The sequence below is a fragment of the Geotrypetes seraphini genome, chromosome 7, assembly GCF_902459505.1.
Source record: "Geotrypetes seraphini chromosome 7, aGeoSer1.1, whole genome shotgun sequence".
Classification (NCBI taxonomy): Eukaryota; Metazoa; Chordata; class Amphibia; order Gymnophiona; family Dermophiidae; genus Geotrypetes; species Geotrypetes seraphini.
This window is the reverse complement of record NC_047090.1, coordinates 47994721-48013291: the sequence shown is the minus strand read 5'-3', so window position 1 is coordinate 48013291 and position 18571 is coordinate 47994721. Positions and strand designations below refer to the sequence as shown.

General features: G+C 45.8%; 1 protein-coding gene across 2 annotated transcripts in view; it reads left to right on the top strand.

Moving 5' to 3' along the window:
* Positions 1-18571, top strand: part of ADA2 (adenosine deaminase 2) — a 104880-nt gene that overhangs the window by 52349 nt on the left and 33960 nt on the right. For both annotated transcript variants that reach the window (XM_033952742.1, XM_033952741.1), the window contains exon 5: positions 16342-16469. In XM_033952742.1, the coding sequence (XP_033808633.1) occupies positions 16342-16469 (128 nt within the window). The remainder of the gene's footprint in view (positions 1-16341; positions 16470-18571) is intronic.

The window sequence follows — 18571 nt, the reverse complement described above, 5'->3', positions numbered from 1 at the left end:
ATCGGTCTCTACTACATCCCAACCTGTCCTCGCTCCACCTGACAGCTTGGTTTCTCTCGGGCTGACCTCTCCAGAGAATCTGTCTCAGCCTGTCCGTCGCATTTTGGATGCATCCAGGAAACCGGCCACCCTCCAATGTTACCATCAGAAGTGGACCCGGTTCTCCTCTTGGTGTCTACTACATCATCACGATCCCACCTCATTAGCGGTGGAACCTGTACTGGACTATTTGCTCTCTCTGTCAAACGCTGGCCTCAAGTCTACCTCAATCAGAGTCCATCTCAGTGCCATCACGGCGTTTCATGAGCCTATCCTCGGAAAACCTCTCACGGCTCATCCACTGGTTTCCCAGTTCATGAGAGGCCTCTTCAATGTCAAACCGCCTCTGCAGCCTCCCCCGGTGGTCTGGGACCTGAATGTGGTTTTATCAGCCCTCATGAAACCTCCATTTGAGCCTCTTGCAACAACTTCACTCAAATTCCTCACATGGAAGGTGCTTTTCCTCATTGCCATCACCTCTGCCAGGAGGGTTAGTGAGCTGCATGCACTGGTTGCAGACCCACCTTTCACGGTTTTTCACCATGACAAGGTGGTTCTACGTACCCATCCTAAATTCCTTCCCAAGGTGGTCTCGGCTTTTCACCTCAACCAGTCCATTGTGTTGCCTGTCTTTTTCCCTAAACCACATTCTCATCCTGGGGAACAGGCGTTGCACACGCTGGACTGTAAGCGTGCCCTGGCTTACTACCTTGACCTTACCAGGGCTCACCGCTCGTCTCCTCAGCTCTTTCTGACCTTCGATCCTAATCGTCTTGGTCGTCCTGTCTCTAAACGGACGCTTTCCAATTGGCTTGCTGCCTGCATTGCGTTCTGTTATGCTCGGGCCGGTCTCTCACTGGAAGTTGCTGTCACGGCCCACAGGGTCAGAGCTATGGCTGCTTCTGTGGCTTTCCTCCGTTCCACACCCATCGAGGAAATCTGCAGGGCTGCCACTTGGTCCTCAGTTCACACGTTCACTACTCACTACTGTCTGGATGCCTTCTCCAGACGGGATGGACACTTCGGCCAATCTGTGTTGCAAAATTTATTTTCCTAATGGCCAACCATCCCTCCTCCCTCTCTGTTAGCTTGGAGGTCACCCATACGTTAAGAATATGCTGCCTGCTTGTCCTGGGATAAAGCACAGTTACTTACCGTAACAGGTGTTATCCAGGGACAGCAGGCAGATATTCTTACGACCCACCCTCCTCCCTGGGTTGGCTTCTCAGCTGGCTTACCTTAACTGGGGACCACGCACTCCTCCGTCGGGCGGGAAGGCACTCGCGCATGCACGGTGCGGCCAACTAGAACTTTCTAGTTAAAAAGGTCCGTACCGGGGCTCCGTCGGTGACGTCACCCATACTTTAAGAATATCTGCCTGCTGTCCCTGGATAACACCTGTTACGGTAAGTAACTGTGCTTTCTTGGTCCACAAAAAACTCCACTATTTTAATGACTTTGCTCAAATCTTCAGTTGCATTTCTTTATCTATTATTCTCAAACGGCAAGTTGCTTAACAGTGCAATTCCAAAGAAATAACTAAACTCACGCAAAGTAAAAAAAAAAAAGAATCAAAAACTTATCTCTTGCAGTTATCTCCTCTATATAGGTTGGCAGGGAAGTAAAGGAGAGATAACCGGCTTGCTATTTTTCACACCGGCATAGTTTGTGCAGGGAAAAATTTCCAATTCAAAAAAGATTTTCTTTAGCAAACTCCCAAGGATGTGTCTTTGACTTCAAACTATTCATTGAAGTTGATATGTCCGGAGGATCAACAATTTTTGTCTGAATCCAACGTGACACTGAGTTTTTTTCTCCACTTTAAATTGTTTGCAAAGGTACCCTCTTAGTATAATGATTTTTGAATGCATTTTTTGCTGGTTTTTTAATTAAAGCATTCAACTTGTATATTACCATTGTTTTGTCATTTTATAAAATATACAAGACCACACAAAAAAGGGGAAGGGTCATTTTATATAGTTTTTCCTGTGTAAAGCCTATTTTACACAAAGTAAAAGCTTTTCTAAAATTACTGACTGCGTACATATATGTATAAAAAGTACGCACATGGACATGTGTGCATGTAGGCGTTCCTACAAGTGGAATTACAAAATAAGTGCATATTTTTATAATAATGTGTACATGCGTAGGGCCATGGTGCTTAGCCTGATCCTTATAGTTCATACTAAGTGCCATTACATGTCATAACTTTTAGGCACACCCATTTAGGCCAAGGAAAACCAAGCCTAAATACCTATGCCTAACTTGTACATGCATCGAGTATCTTCTCTAACAGTGGGCATAAGTTTTAGGGATGCTTACGATCTGCCAATGCTCCTCTCCTGACCATGCCCTCTCTTCAGATTTGTGCACCAGAACTGACACACAGCATTTTTTAAAATGCACCGATCAAGTAATGTGCAATCATCATAGAAGCATGATGGCCTATCCAGTCTGCCCATCTACAGCATCCACTATCTCCTTCTCTCCCTAAGAGATCCCATGTGATTGCCCACATTTTCTTGAATTCAGACAGTCTTTGCCTCCACCACCTCTGCCTGGAGACTAATCCATGCATCTACCATCCTTTCTGTTAAAAAAAAAAAAAAGTATTTCCTTAGATTACTCCTGATCTATCACCTCTTAACTTCATCCTATGCCCTCTCATTTTTTGGAAAAATGTAACATCTTGCCTGAGCCACTGGATTGCTGATTCTGTGAACTTGACCCTTTAGGTCTGCTTGTTGGGCCTAACCCTGCCTAACCACCCTGATTCTGTAACCAGTGTTAATGTCACAGGCACCGGTTAGAGAGAATCATGTTGCTGCTAGCTGATCGCAGCAAGGGAATCTCCCTGCCATGATCAGCTCAGCGGCCACAGCAGGGAACCCATACCACCCGCTAACTCGACCGGCAGGAGGGATACCCCCCTAAGATCATCAGCAGGAGGGTTGCCCAGTCCCTCCTGTCAGAACCACCCACCCCCCTGAAGATCATCATTGGCAGGAGGGATGCCCAGTCCCTCCTGCCAGAACCTCCACCCCCGAAGCATGACCACTCCTGACACCCCCCACCAAGCCCACCAGTACCTATTTTCATTAGTAGGCCAGAGGGATGCTTACTCCCTCTGGCTGGCAGACCCACCTCCAAAGAATGGCAGGCCTTCCTCTTCCCGATGCATCATGGGATGCACTGGGGAGGAGCTCAAAGCCCTGATTGGCCCAGGCACCTAAGGCCCCTCCCATAGGCCAACCAGAATCTTAGGCCTCTCTCCCAGAGCATTCTGGGATGCATTGGGAGTGGCCTAAGATTCCAATTGGCCAGATCCCTTAAGCCACTCCTCTGGGGAGACTTCCCATATAACTGGAACAGTCTAAAGCAGTGCATCTCAAACTGTGTGCCGAGGCACACTAGTGTGCCTCCTGAGATTCCAAGTGTGCCACGGCACACTGAGGAGGAAGAGAGGCGCCTGCCAGCTGACTTCCCTATGCAGTATAGCACCAGCGCTACCTGATTCGCCGAAGGCCTGCATGTTTCCCCCATCTCTCTAGTGTTCAGCTTCCCCCCTGGCTTCCTGGTCTCACTTTTAAAGCTAATTACAGCAGCCTGCAGAGGATCGCCGGTAGGTAAAATGATTTTATTTTCAATATAGTGATTGAAATGTGCCAGTTTTTAGAATTTATATCTACTGTATATATTAGAAACATAGGAACATAAAAAATGGTGGCAGAAAAGGGCCATAGCCCATCGAGTCTGCCCCTGCCAAGTATCCGCCCCCCTGAATTTACTCCCTTAAAGATCCCATGTAAGCATCCCATTTTCTCTTAAAATCCGTCACATTGCTGTCCTCAATCACCTGCAGTGAGAGGCTGTTCCACTGATCCACCACTCTTTCGGTGAAGAAGTACTTTCTGGAGTCGCTATGAAACTTCCCTCCTCTGATTTTCAGTGGATGCCCTCTGGTGGTCGAGGGTCCCACGAGACAGAAGATATTATCTTCCGACTCGATGCGACCCGTGATGTACTTAAACATTTCAATCATGTCTCCCCTCTCTCTTCGTTCCTCAAGTGAGTACAGCCGCAATTTTTTTAGTCTTTCTTCATACGTTAGATCCTTGAGCCCCAAGACCATCCTGGTGGCCATTCGCTGAACCGACTCGATCCTCAGCATGTCCTTACGGTAGTGTGGTCTCCAGAATTGAACACAGTACTCCAAGTGAGGCCTCACCATGGATCTGTATAACGGCATGATAACTTCAGGACTCCTGCTGAAAAAACTTCTACGGATACAACCCATCATTTGTCTTGCCCTGGAGGAAGCTTTCTCCATCTGATTGGCAGCCTTCATGTCATCACTAATGATCACCCCTAGATCACGTTCTGCCGTGGTCGTAACCAAGGTCTCACCATTTAGTGCATAAGTTCTGCGCGGGTTTCTCTTGTCCAGATGCATTACCTTGCATTTTTTAGCATTGAAGCCCAGCTGACCATCGTAGTAGGTCCTGTGTCATATGATCAGGTAACAAGCTTTTGCCTACTATGTTGCAAATTTTGGCATCGTCGGCGAACAGTGATACCTTTCCTCTAAGTTCTTGCGTGATATCTCTTATGAATAAGTTGAATAGAATTGGGCCCAAGACCGAGCCCTGCGGTACTCCACTGAGCATGTCCGACGCTTCTGATGGGGTACCGTTCACCACCACCCTCTGTAGCCTACCACTCAGCCAGTCCCCAACCCATGTAGTTAGAGTGTCTCCCAATCCTGACGATTTCAGCTTGTTCAATAACCTTCGGTGTGGGACGCTATCAAATGCTTTACTGAAGTCCAGATATACCACGTCCAGTGACTCTCCGGCATCCGGTTGTCTAGTAACCCAGTCAAAAAAGCTAATAAGATTGGATTGGCAGGATCTACCCTGGGTGAACCCGTGTTGATGGGGATCGCGTAGGTTTTCCTCATCTAGGATTGTGTCAAGATTCCGTTTGATCAGTGTTTCCATGAGCTTACACACTATAGACGTGAGACTCACTGGTCAGTAGTTAGCTGTCTCTGTCCTGCAGCCCTTTTTGTGGAGTGGGATTACGTTGGCGGTTTTCCAGTCCAAGGGGACTTTTCCTGTGCGTAGGGAAAGATTGAAAAGCACAGATAATGGTTCCGCCAGGACTTCACTTAACTCCCTAAGCACCCTGGGGTGTAGGTTGTCCGATCCCATGGCTTTGTTCACCCTGAGTCTCGAGAGTTCGTTGTAGACGCTACTGGGCATAAATTCGAAGTCTTGAAATGGGTCTTTCTGGTTATCTCCCGTCTGAAGCTGTGGACCATCTCCCGGTGCTTCACATGTGAAGACTGAGCAGAAGTATTCGTTTAGTAGTTCTGCCTTGGCAGAATCTGATTCTGCAAAGTTACCATCTGGTTGCTTCAGGCGTACAATCCCATCTTTGCTTCTTTTCCTGTCACTAATATAGCTGAAAAAAAGATTTATCCCCTTTCTTAATGTTCCATGTTAGCTCTTCCTCCATTCGGAGTTTGGCCTCTCTGACTACTTTTTTGACAGCTCTAGATCTGTCTAAATAGTCCTCTTTCGCCTCCTGTCTTCCTAAATGTTTGTAGGTGATAAATGTTTCTTTTTTCTTTTAACTAGGTCTGAAATTTCGTTGTTGAACCATTGGGGTCTTTTGTATCTCCTGCGTTTACTTATTGTACTTATGTGGCGGGTTGTTGCTTCATGTAGGATGGACTTCAGAGTCGACCACATATCCTCCACATTGTCAGCTTTTGCTTGTTTATGTAGCTCTTGATGGACAAAAACTCCCATGCGGTTGAAGTCTGTGCCTCTAAAGTTGAGAACCCTCGTTGCTGTATTTGACTTAGAGAAACCTTTCTTGAGGTTGAGCCATACTATATTATGGTCGCTGGAGGCCAGTGTATCACCTACTGAGACCTCCGTGACGCTATCTCCGTTGGTGAGTACTAGGTCCAGTATCGCCTGGTCCCTGGTGGGCTCCAATACCATTTGCTTGAGACGTGCACCCTTTATGGATGTTAAAATTCTTTTGCTGCTACATGAAGTCGCGGAGAGTGTGTTCCAATCTGCATCTGGCATGTTGAAGTCATAAGAACATAAGAACATAAGAAGTTGCCTCCGCTGAGGCAGACCCTAGGTCCATCCTGCTCAGCGGTCTGCTCCCGCGGCGGCCCATCAGGCCCATTTCCTGAGCAATGGTCTATACCTATCTATACCCCTCAATCCCTTTTTCTTCTAGGAATCTATCCAAACCTTCTTTGAAACCATTTAATGTTTTCTTGTCTACAACAGCCTCTGGAAGCGCGTTCCACGTATCCACCACCCTCTGAGTGAAAAAGAACTTCCTAGCGTTTGTTCTAAACCTGTCCCCTTTCAATTTCTCCGAGTGCCCCCTTGTACTTGTGGCGCCCCTTAATTTGAAAAATCTGTCCCTGTCTACTTTTTCTATGCCCTTCAGGATCTTGAAGGTTTCTATCATGTCTCCTCTAAGTCTTCGCTTCTCCAGGGAGAAAAGTCCCAACTGCTTCAATCTTTCGGTATATGGAAGTTTTTCCATTCCCTTTATCAGTCTAGTTGCTCTTCTTTGTACTCCCTCAAGTACCGCCATGTCTTTCTTGAGGTACGGCGACCAGTACTGGACGCAGTACTCCAGGTGCGGCCGCACCATTGCACGATATAGCGGCATGATGACTTCTTTCGTCCTGGTTGTAATACCCTTCTTAATGATACCCAACATTCTGTTTGCTTTCCTTGAGGCCGTGGCGCATTGTGCTGATGCCTTCAGTGTTTCATCTACCATCACTCCCAGGTCTCTCTCCAGGTTGCTGACCCCTAGTGATGTTCCCCCCATTTTGTATGTGAACATCGGGTTCTTTTTCCCCACGTGCATGACCTTGCATTTCCCCACGTTGAAGCTCATCTGCCATTTTTCGGCCCACTTTTCCAGCTGTGTTAGATCCTTTTGAAGATCTTCGCAGTCTTCCCTGGTTTGAGCCCTGCTGCATAGTTTGGTGTCATCTGCAAATTTAATGACCTCACACTTGATTCCCACCTCTAGGTCGTTTATGTAGATATTGAACAGGAGCGGTCCCAGCACCGACCCCTGCGGAACTCTGCTCGTGACCCCTTTCCAGTCTGAGTAGTGGCCCTTTACGCCAACCCTCTGCTTCCTGTTTGCCAGCCAGACCTTGATCCATCGGTGGACCTCCCCTTGTACCCCGTGGTTCCATATCTTTTTAAGCAGTCTCTCGTGTGGCACCTTGTCGAAGGCTTTTTGGAAGTCAAGGTAAATGATGTCTATAGATTCCCCTTTATCCACCTGACTGCTCACCCCCTCAAAGAAGTACAATAAGTTAGTGAGGCATGACCTACCCTTGCAGAAGCCGTGTTGACTCGGTTTTAGCTGCCCATTTTTTTCGATGTGCTCACAGATGCTGTCTTTGATCAGTGCCTCCATCATCTTTCCCGGGACTGAGGTCAGGCTTACCGGCCTGTAGTTTCCCGGGTCTCCTCTTGCGCCCTTCTTGAAGATGGGCGTGACATTTGCTATTTTCCAATCCTCCGGGATCTCACCGGTTTTTAAGGATAGGTTGCATATCTGTCGAAATGGCTCCGCTATTTCGTTTTTTAGCTCCTTGAGTACCCTTGGGTGAATGCCGTCCGGACCTGGCGATTTGTCGTTCTTTAGTCTGTCAATCTGCTTAAGTACATCCTCTTGGCTTACTTCTAAATCGACCAGCTTATCATCTTGGTCTCTTATTAAGATCTCCTCGGGTTCCGGAATGTTGGTTATATTTTCCATTGTGAAGACTGACGTGAAGAACTCATTTAACCTGTCAGCTATCTCTTTCTCTTCTTTTACTACTCCCTTTCTAGCATTACTGTATCCCCGCGCAGTGTGATGTTTTCTATGTCCTCTATTAATTCCTTGTCTTTGTCTTCCTTTTGTCTGGGAGGTCTGTATATCACGCCAAGGCATAGGCATTTTTCAAACCCTCTGGCCAGGTTCATCCAGAGGGATTCCCCGGTGTATCTAACATCTGTGATTCTAGTAGTTTTGATGCATTCCTTAGTGTACAGTGCCACACCTCCTCCCAATTTACCCTCTCTGTCGCAACGAAGTAAGTTGTATCCCGGTATAACCATATCCCATCCATGCGAGTCCGTGAACCAGGTTTCGAATATCGCTATCACTACTAGATCGGCGTTTATTATTTCAGTCTCCAATTCTAGAATTTTATTGCCCAAGCTGTGTGCATTAACATACATAGCCCTCCATATCTGTGAAGAGATTCCCTTATGAGATTGTGCGTCTCCTAAGTTATCATTGATAATTTTCCCTGACTTATTGTGGATATCAATGGTACCTACCTCAGACTCAGAAGTGCGACATGCCTCCTCAGGGTGGTTTCTTACTGCTCTGGGATATAAGTATGTACCCTCCCCCAACTTACCTAGTTTAAAGCCCTATGGAGTAGGCGGGCCAGTCGATGTCCAAATACCTTCTTACCTCTCCTGGTTAGGTGGAGTCCGTCTGGTCCTTGCAGTCCCTGGAGCTTCTCGCCGTGGTCTAGGAATCCAAAGTTCATCTCTATGCACCATTCACGGAGCCATTCATTAGTCTGTTGGATACACTCTTCTCTAGCTCTGCCTTTGTTTCTTACTGGGAGAATTGATGAGAAGACCACCTGTGCTCCTATCTGCTTCAATTTCTTTCCCAGCGCTCCAAAGTCTCTGGGAATGTTCTCTGTGGTACTCCTAGCAGTGTCGTTTGTGCCTACATGGATGAGAAACATGGGAAAATAATCATTAGGTTTTAGAAGTTTGTTTAGACTGGTGGTGATATCCCTGATCCTGGCCCCAGGGAGACAGCAGACCTCTCTTGTCTGCAAATTAGGCCTGCAGATTGGTCCCTCGGTGCCCCTTAGCATGGAGTCTCCGATGACTACCACTCTTCGTTCCTTCCGTGGGGGCCGGTCTGTGAGCCCTGTATTCGAAGTTGTGGGCTGGGTATCCTTCTGAGCCTCTTCTGCTATTTCCTCGGAGGTTCCTTCTTGTAGGATCTGGAATCTATTTCTGAGAGTGAGTTGTGGTATTGTTATAGAAGTATCCTGTTGGCGAGAAAAAGAAGAAGAAGGTGAGAATGAGATGGGTTTTCTTTGCTTGCCCGTAGAGGAGGTTACCAGTTGCCAAGGGCAGGCATCACTGATCATCTCCTGTACTCCAATCGTTGTATTTAGGGCTGTAGTTTTGGGCGTGTCGAGGATGGACCTGTCGTGGGTTCTCTCTGCATTGTGTGACAGTTCTAGGATGGCATCGTCGATGAAGGCCTCGTCATCCCTGATGCTCCTCAGACGCTTTACCTCCTCCCTGAGGTTAAGCAGTTTTTGTAAGATATCCTTGTCTAGGTTTCCTTTTCCCGGCTCCTCTGTCTGCGTATAGACTGTAGTGTAACTTGGGAGGGGGAGGGGGATGGTCTCGGTCTGCACAGAGACCTCTATCCTCTGATCCGTGTCACCTTCCTCCTTCTACGTACAGACCTTGGCCATCCCCTGGGTCCCTCCGGATGCTGGAGCGTTGATCTTGTTAGTAGCTTTGGTATTCCGTGTCCTCCCTGCCATTTCCAAGTTTGATAGATATATTTCTGTAAAGAGAAAGAGAAAGGTTGAGATGTCAGAGAGTATGTAAGGAGAAAGATGAAGGTAGAGATATTAGAGTTATTAGAGAGTTTGATGTTTTTTGTTTTTTTTTATATAGGGTCTGAGAGGTTCAAGGGAGGATTAACTATCTGGCTGAGAGTGTAAGAAGGGTGTATGGGTGTGAGAAGAAAAGAGGAAGAGTGTGTTTGATCGAGTGGTAGAATGAAGAGTTTAGATTAGGCCCTGTGTTAGGCCCTTCTCAAGGCCCTTCGCAAAGGCGCTCTCGCTAAGGCGAGCGCCTTTGCCGCTCGCCTTTGCTGCGTGCCGAACGGCTGCGCGCCGTTGGCCCACCTCCTTTTATGGAGGGGCCCGGCGCCTACTGCTGATGCAGTGGGGGTGGGTGGAGCTACTCTCGCCGCTACCCCGAAGCTGTTTTATCCTTTGCCGCTCGCCCTCGCCTTGCCTCGCACTTTCACTGCCCTCTCCTGCCTCGTGTGCTGCCTGCCTGTGTGTATACGAAAAATAAATGGAAAAAATTGCATTACAATTAGTAAAGGTGATGGGATCTGGGCAGAGCTTGGGTGGGCCTAGGGAGGACTGTAGTTGGGGTACTCAGTTGATATTTGTTAGACTTAGGGGGTACTTAGCTTGAAGTAGTTGAGAAACACTGCTGTGGGCAATCAGCTGGCGCCAGTGCCTCTCCTTCTCTCCAGCCCTCTTCCCTGCTGGCACTCCCTACTGGCATCTGAGGGCCCATTTGGAGAGCCTCTGCACATGCGCGGACGTCGACGTGATGATCTTACGCATATGCATGATGTCATCACGGCGACATCCGCACACTTCTGGGTGCCTCAAGCCGTGGCCACTACCTTTAATGTGCCCTGATTCGAGAAAGTTTGAGAGACACTGGTCTAAAGGATCTTCAAGCCTGGAGACAGGGATCTGGAACTTCTGTACAGATAGCAAGGGCCCTATGAAGTGGTTGTGAAAGTTGCACCTACAAACGACAAGGTCACTTAACTAGAAACTGAAGAAGTAGACTCCCATGGCTGTGGTGCTGGTCCAGGAAGATGACTTTGGACCTGAGTCCCCCATCACAGTCTGAGCCTCGTCAAGTCCCGTTTGGAGATCAGTTCATGGCCAACCAGGAAGCAGATTTGGCACAACTGGTTCACCAGAATATTGACATCTCTTCCAGTATTCCAGGTTGAATTAATTTTGTATCTCATGACATTATAACAGAGCTGGAGTGGTGGTACAACAGTGTCTGTATGAGATTCCAGAGGCCTAAAGACACACTGTGGCAATAGAAGCAGAAGAGATGCTTGAACTTGGAGTCGTAGAAGAGTTTACCAGAAACTGGTCATTCCTTATATTGGTTGCTAAGCCAGATGGGAGTATTCATGCCTGCATGGACTTCCAGAACCTTAATGCCAAGGGTTATTGGCAGGTGCCCCTTAAGTCCAGCTACTAAGGAAGAATATGGCTATCTCTGTGCTTCAAGACTTATTCTAGTTTATGGTGCTGCCCTTCAGACTTTATTGGGCTCCTGCTCTACAGTGCCTGGTTGACCATCTGTTGATATCCCATGGCAGTTCTGTGGCCTTAAATCTAGATAATGAAGACTGAAACACCCATTTGATCTAGATGGAAGCAATCATATTTGTTCTGAAAGATGTAAGTTGCTGCTGGTTGCTGGTGAAGAGCTGAAGACTTTAAAAGGTACCAGAGGTTGGGGGGAATGGGTTTGAGAGACCTGATTACCTGTGGGGGAAGAAAGGGAGTCTTCAGCTAGCAGTGTTTGGGGATCCTTGCCCAGCTGCATCACAGGTGTGCTGCTACTGTGTGGTCCTGAGCTCCTAATTAGTGGGCTTGTGCCCACACAGGCCCACCCCTGTCTATCAGTGAAGGCTTATGCTCAACTTTCATTCATGCTATCACAGTATATGAGTTGATAACTGTGAAATTCCTACTAGTCTTCTACTATCAACATGAAATGCTATACCCAGTATATCTAAATATGAAGCTTGCAATTCAAGGATTTAGTTGGATTCCTCTTTAAAGAGGGGGAGAAGATAGTTGGGGGTTGAAGAACAGAGTGGTAGGATCTAGGGGAGCAGAAAGAAGGGGAATAAATCAGGGATCTGGGGTGGGGATGCTTACAATACCCTCTTATCCAGGTCCTTGTGGATATTTACCCATGACCTGGATAAGAGGTCATACCCTGGCTTGCAGTGCCACTGCCCAGACATGGCCTGGCATTTGAATATCTGACTCTAATTTAGCTGGTGACATAAGTGTTAAAAAAAAAATAAAGCCCACCTCCGTCAGCTGAATATTATTATTACTGCAACCCAACAGATTATGGCTCTGATTTAGCTGGGACTTTCCTTTAAAGAATCGAGAGAATGGCTTGGTAGAAACAGAGAACAGGAAGCATGTGGGAAGAGTGGGGGGAAGTAGAGAGAGAGAAGAAGTCTGGTAGAAACAGAAAATCAAGAAGATGCGAAAGGGAGAGAGAGACCACAAGACTTGTTGCAGTGACCATTTCATTGATGGGTCCCTAAGTAAAGCTAGGGCACTCAGTATGACTAACCTGATTTACATAAAAATGCCAAAATATTCCATTTCAAGGGCTAGGAAACAGTTGAAAATCTTATCTGTTTAGATCCCAGCATTATCTTTTGAAGAGATGTACACTGGGCAAAATTTTTTATATTCATTATTAGTTCATTTGTCTTGTTTTACACATTCATTTTATGTTAAAACATTTTATTGAAGAAATTTATCAAATATACAATTATACAATATATGCTCATTACAATTAAATTCAAAGCTCAAATATTGCATAAATAATTTTATCATTTCTCCAAAATATATTTTCTATTCATAATACCATATATACCCCCTATACCTTTCCCTCCCCTTCACATCCCCCCAAATTTTTAAAATATAACAATGTAATAAATTAATTATATAAATATACAATTCAAGAAATTCCAACTATTATCATCAAACAAATTCCCTCCCTACCCCCATAATGAAAGATGACACATATTACAAAGTGTTAAGAAGTAATTGGGTCTTTCTCACATTTGATGCAAATAGGAGAATTTACTAGACCTGCATGAAATGCTTGTACTTGTGAGAAATAAGCCCTATGCAACACTCTATACGTACATTCTCTCCATATATAACCTTTAACAATTTTGGATATACGATAAATAGCTTGACTAAAATCTTGTAGAGAAATCTGCATTCCCAATTCATCACACCATTTTTGTATAATAGAATCATTTTAATAAAAAAAATTGTAATATATATTTGCCAACAATGGCTGTTATTTTTAAAATCCTGTTTGAGTTTCCTGTGTAAATGCTGGCATATATACACATCTGTGTTGAAAAAAACCCAACTTAGAAAAACTGATTTTAGAAAGCCAAGATTTGTGCCTGTGTGAATCTGAAATATGCAATGCTCTTTATGCAGGAATAGCTTCCTTGGGTGGTTCAAAATGTTGGCAGTGTGTTGTGAAGTAGAAGCAGATTTGAACACGTAATACCATTGTTGAAACAGCTTGTTGAAACACCTGTCAAATTCTGTATTATCTTAAAAAGTTCTAGTATTACTATTTCTATTAATTTATTTCTATAGTGCTGCCAGATGTACGCAGTGCTGTACAGAGTTGCAAAGACAGTCCCTGATCGAAAGAGCTTACAATCTAAACAGATAAGACAGACAAACAGGCTGTCGTTGATACAGTTAATTTGCTGGCTGAGTTGGTGGGCAGTGGGGTGTAGGGTTAAGGATTGAAGGCTATATCGTAAAGGTGGGTTTACAGTCTACTATTAAACAATGTAAAGGAAGGGGCTTGGTAGACAAACTCAGGTAATAGGCATAGGGGGCAGCTAGATGAAAGGAACAAAGGCTGGAATTGGAAGTGGAGAAGGGTACAGCTGAGAACAGAATTCTTTGGGAGGTGGACAAGGAGAGATGAGAGATATTGAGGGGCAGCAGAACGAACAAACTTGTAGGTTAGCCATAGGAGCTTGAACTATATGCGAAGGCGGATAGGGAGCCAGTGAAGTGATTTAAGGAGAGGGGTGACATGAGCGTAGCGAGGTTGGTGGAAGATGAGTCGTCTGGTAGAGTTTTCCACAGATTGCAAAGGGGAGAGGCGGCACTGCAGTATTGATCCCTTGGCAATTGACCCAAGTGACAAGCTTATGTCAACCAACCAGATTTTTAAAAATCAGAGGGAGCATTGTGATTGGCAACAGATGAGCTGTTACATGTACATTATGCAAATAAGAGGGCATCTGCAATTTCGGTGGCAGGTGTTTCATTGTGGACTAATTTGATTGGACCATTAAGGTTGCTCCCTGATACTCAGAAATTGAAGAAGGTATTGAAAGCAACTCTGTTTGTGGAGGCTTTTAGCTGACGGGATTATAGTACTGGTTGAGATGAGTTGTAGATACGAAAATAAAAACCAAACACAGCATAGCGTATGTCAAACTATAATTATGTTTGTATTGTGTAAACTGCAGGATTAAGCGGCCTAGAATTTTTTTTTAAATAAATGGTAAGGAGGCATGGTGTATTATTTGACTCTGACAAACAAGTATTCCCCAGCTATTGCCTTTTTTCCCCCATTTCTGTAAAGGTATCGAGTGCTTGATTTGCCTGAGGGGATATTAATTAGGAACTTTGTTCACCCTTCCTCAGTGAATTTAATTTAAAGCCTTCTTCAATTAGGTGTCGTTTGCAGCAGGCTGGCTAATCTGATGAAGATGTATAAACTAAATTCATTGGGGAAGGGTGAACAAAGCCCCCAGATAATTAATATCCCTCAGGCAAATTAAGTACCTTTACAGAAATGGAGAAAAAAAGTGATGAAGGAGCTGGCTTCAATTTAGTTACAGTCACAATGACTGGGATATTGTTACTGATTACAGTACTCCCCCGATATTCACGGTTTTTCATGAGGGAGACTGAAGAGGGCAGCGGGAGAGCAGCCAAGAGTGCCGCGAGTGCAGGAAATCACTCACGGTACGCTCCGACCACCTCTTCCTCAGAGTTTGCTGCTTGTGAGGAGCAGGACTGGAGTGAGTCAAACTATAATAAGGCAGCAGTACCCTAGAATTCCAGTATACTTCCTGCTGGAAAAAAAAAAATGAACAAGTCAGACTGTTACAGATCCCTACTTCAAAAGAAAACACTAACAGAATACCTCACAAAAGCCACCTGCTAGGACAGGAGTGTCAAAGTCCCTCCTCGGGGGCCGCAATCCAGTCATGTTTTCAGGATTTCTCCAATGAATATGCATGAGCTCTATTAGCATACAATGAAAGCAGTGGAGGAGGGACTTTGACACCCCTGTGCTAGGAGAATAGCAGCCTAGTAGTTGGAGCAACTGTTTTACCACCCTGAGGTTGTGAGTTCAGTTCGCACTGCGGCTCCTTGGGACTCTGGGCAAGTCACTTAACCCTTTAGTGTCCTAGGTACAAAATAAGGACCTGTTTAAAATATATAAACCACTTTCATTGTAACCACACACAGAAAAAGCAATATATTAGGTCCCATACCCTTTTATATCTTGGCCACAAGCATAAAAAAAGCCAGACCCTCAAAAAAGATTATATTGCTAACATTGACATATTCCAGTTAACAAATTTAGAATAAATATTGCTTTCTACCTGTGTTGTCCGAGTAATTTATTTTTCATTTGCTTGGGACCCGTGTCACTTGTCTGGATCTCCTGTCTATTTCGCCTCTCTTCGTATCCACCATCCATCTTCCCTCTGTGTCCTGCATTGTACCTGTGTATCGCGGTCCTTATGTTCCCTTCATGCCTAGCATCTTTTCTCTCTGTTCCTGTCTCATCCCTTATCCAATTTATCCCTTCTATCCAACCAAACTCCCCCCTTTGCAGGTCCGGTGCCCATCTCCCCTCTCTCCAGCCAAGCTGCCCCCCTTTGCAGGTCTGGTGATTCTCTCCTCTTTCCAGCTCCCCTCTCCCCTTTGCAAGTCAGGTGCCCATCTCCTGTCTCTCCAACCCCCCTTTGAAGATCTGGTGATTCTCTCCTCTTTCCAGCTCCCCTCTCCCCTTTGCAAGTCAGGTGCCCATCTCCTGTCTCTCCAACCCCCCTTTGCAGGTCTGGTGATTCTCCCTTCCCCTGCAGGTCCAGCACCACTGAAGCTTTCTTTTATTTTTTTCCACTCTTAGTCCCACCGTGCTGCACTTTGTTTTTAGTGCACGCTTAACACAATCTGTTCTGGGGCCTTCCATTTCTATGAAGCAGAAGAAAGGCCCTGGTGGGCTTATTCTACCCAATGTATCTGGGGCAATGGAGGATTAAGTGACTTGCCCAAGGTCACAAGCATGGGGTTTGAACCCACAACCTCAGGGTTCTGAGGCTGTAGCTCTAACCACTGTGCCACACACTCCCCATAATAGTAAGTGCACTTTCACTTTGAAGATCCCTAGTAATATGTAACTGCAGAGCTGTGGCCTGATTTTGCAGCACAGTGTGGGAAGTTTGAAAATTGCCTTTTGTATACTCTTAACCTTCTTTCTCATGTCCAGATTATGGAGTTCTCTCTTCCACATGTTGACTGTATGATCACATTTACAGATTTATGAACTGGATGGGAAAATGCACAATAAATCCTGGTCTATGGCAGTTTATAGAGATGTCACCAAGAAGTTTGTGGAGGAGCACCCTGATTTCTTGGGAGCGAAGGTCATCTTTACAGCTCACAGGTACATAGATACATGGAAGTATGTGTGCAATGGAACTTTGTGGGAGCATGTGTGGAAGTCAGCGAGTGTGCATGTGTGAAGAAAAATGTGCACTCTTGAACTATGTGACCTTGGATAAGTTGCTTTCTCTTGCTGCACCCAAGTGTAACTGAGTAATACCAATAACCATCTATTAATTCTGAGTGGCTGTTCAGCCTACTATGGTTAAATAACACCAGATTCTCAGCACTGGCTGGTGGTGCTACCTGGTTAGTGGCCATATCCAGACCACTAACGGATGCAGTTAGAATATGTTCTCGTAGGCTTCCATGGCTGGCATCATGATTGTTGCTGTTTTCTGGGTCACGCCGCGTTGGGGTAGGTAGAACCGACGTATCAGCCATCACGCTGTGGCTTTCTTCAGGGTATGCTGTGAGGTCTGCAGATTGTCTTTATATATAATGGGACCATGGACTGAGAAATGGGAGGTCATCTGGCCGTGAATTTGAATTTTGGCGGGAAAGTTTGTTGGTGACACAAAATTTTGAATTTTGACGGGAGCATCCGTAGGCACAATTTTAAATTCTGGCAGGAAAGTCTGTGGTCACATTTTCCAAACGTTCCTGCCAAAATTCACAACTAGCTGACCTCCCTATTCTCAATCAGGTCCATGGACCCCCTATATAGAAAGACAAACTGCAGACCCTGAAGAAAGCCACAGCATAATGTCTGAAATGTAATTTCTACCTACCCAGATGCGGCGAGACTTGGAAAACAGCAACAAACAAAATAGCTTTTTTGCTGTCATTGTTTGGATACAGTTTGTTATCCAAAAAGCAGCCTCTACTAACCAGTAAGTGCTGGTAATAAGGGACATTCATCAGTGCTAACCAGATAGTGCCAGGGTGGTCAAAAGGTAGAGTTTGGGCAAAGCTAGAAGCTATCCAGTTAGCAGCCACATTCAGAGTGCTAACTGGATAGAGTTAGGATGGCTTTTTTGCTAACCTAACTTGATCCACTTTATCTGGTTCGTGATCTGAATGTGGCTGCTATTTAGATACCTCCAGCTATACCAGGGGTCTCAAAGTCCCTCCTTGAGGGCCGCAATCCAGTTGGGTTTTCAGGATTTCCCCAATGATTATGCATGAGATCTATGTGCATGCACTGCTTTCAATGCATATTCATTGGGGAAATCCTGAAAACCCGACTAGATTGCGGCCCTCAAGGAAGGACTTTGAGATCCCTGAGTTATACCCATTGATCAGGGTTGTCCACTGTTGGTCTTCGAGGGCTTTCAGGATTTTCCCAACTAATTTGCATGAGACCTACTTGCATGCACTGCTTCCCTTGTATGCAAATAGATCTTTTGCATATTCATTCGGGAAATCTGAAAACGCGACCTGGTGAGGGCTGAGGTTGGATTCGGACGCCCATGGTCTAGATCATGGTGTCAAGCTCGTCACATAAGGGGCCAAAATGTAAAACACAGGCTAAGTCGAGGGCCAAATTTTTAAATTAAAATACTTACCCCCCTCTCTTCTACGAAACCACGCTAGCAGTTTCTAGCGTGGGGAGCCACGCTGCTCCTGACACTCATAGGAACTCAATGAGCATCGGGAACAGCGCGGCTCTCTGCGCTAAAAACCTAGCGCAGTTTCGTAGAAGAGGGGGTTAGTCTTAGAAGAAGTATAGATCCTTCCTTACCCTTAGACACCTGTGGCGCGGTCAGGCACTTGTGTGGAGTGTCCTGCTCCAAACTAGCTTTTACACTGGGACTAGGTCTTTCTGCCTTCAAATGGGTACTGCGGCGTGGTGAGGAGCTTGGAGCGCCACTGAGACTGGGGCGGCACAGTCAGCACTTAGATGCGGCACTGTCACCGTGGGCCGCATAAAATGGCCAGGCAGGACTCCCCACCCGCCATTTGATATTGGCGTCACAAACTCCATCAATTAATGGTATGGGAATCCTTGTCCGCTCGATTTTCTCATCATCATAGTAAGCTATTCTTATTATTGGGCCTCTTATTTGGACACTTTACCCCCGCTGATTAAAAGCCAAGTACTCAACCAGCTGTGGAAGCCAGTGGTCCCTGTGATGCCAGTGGGTTAAGGGTGGGTCGGGG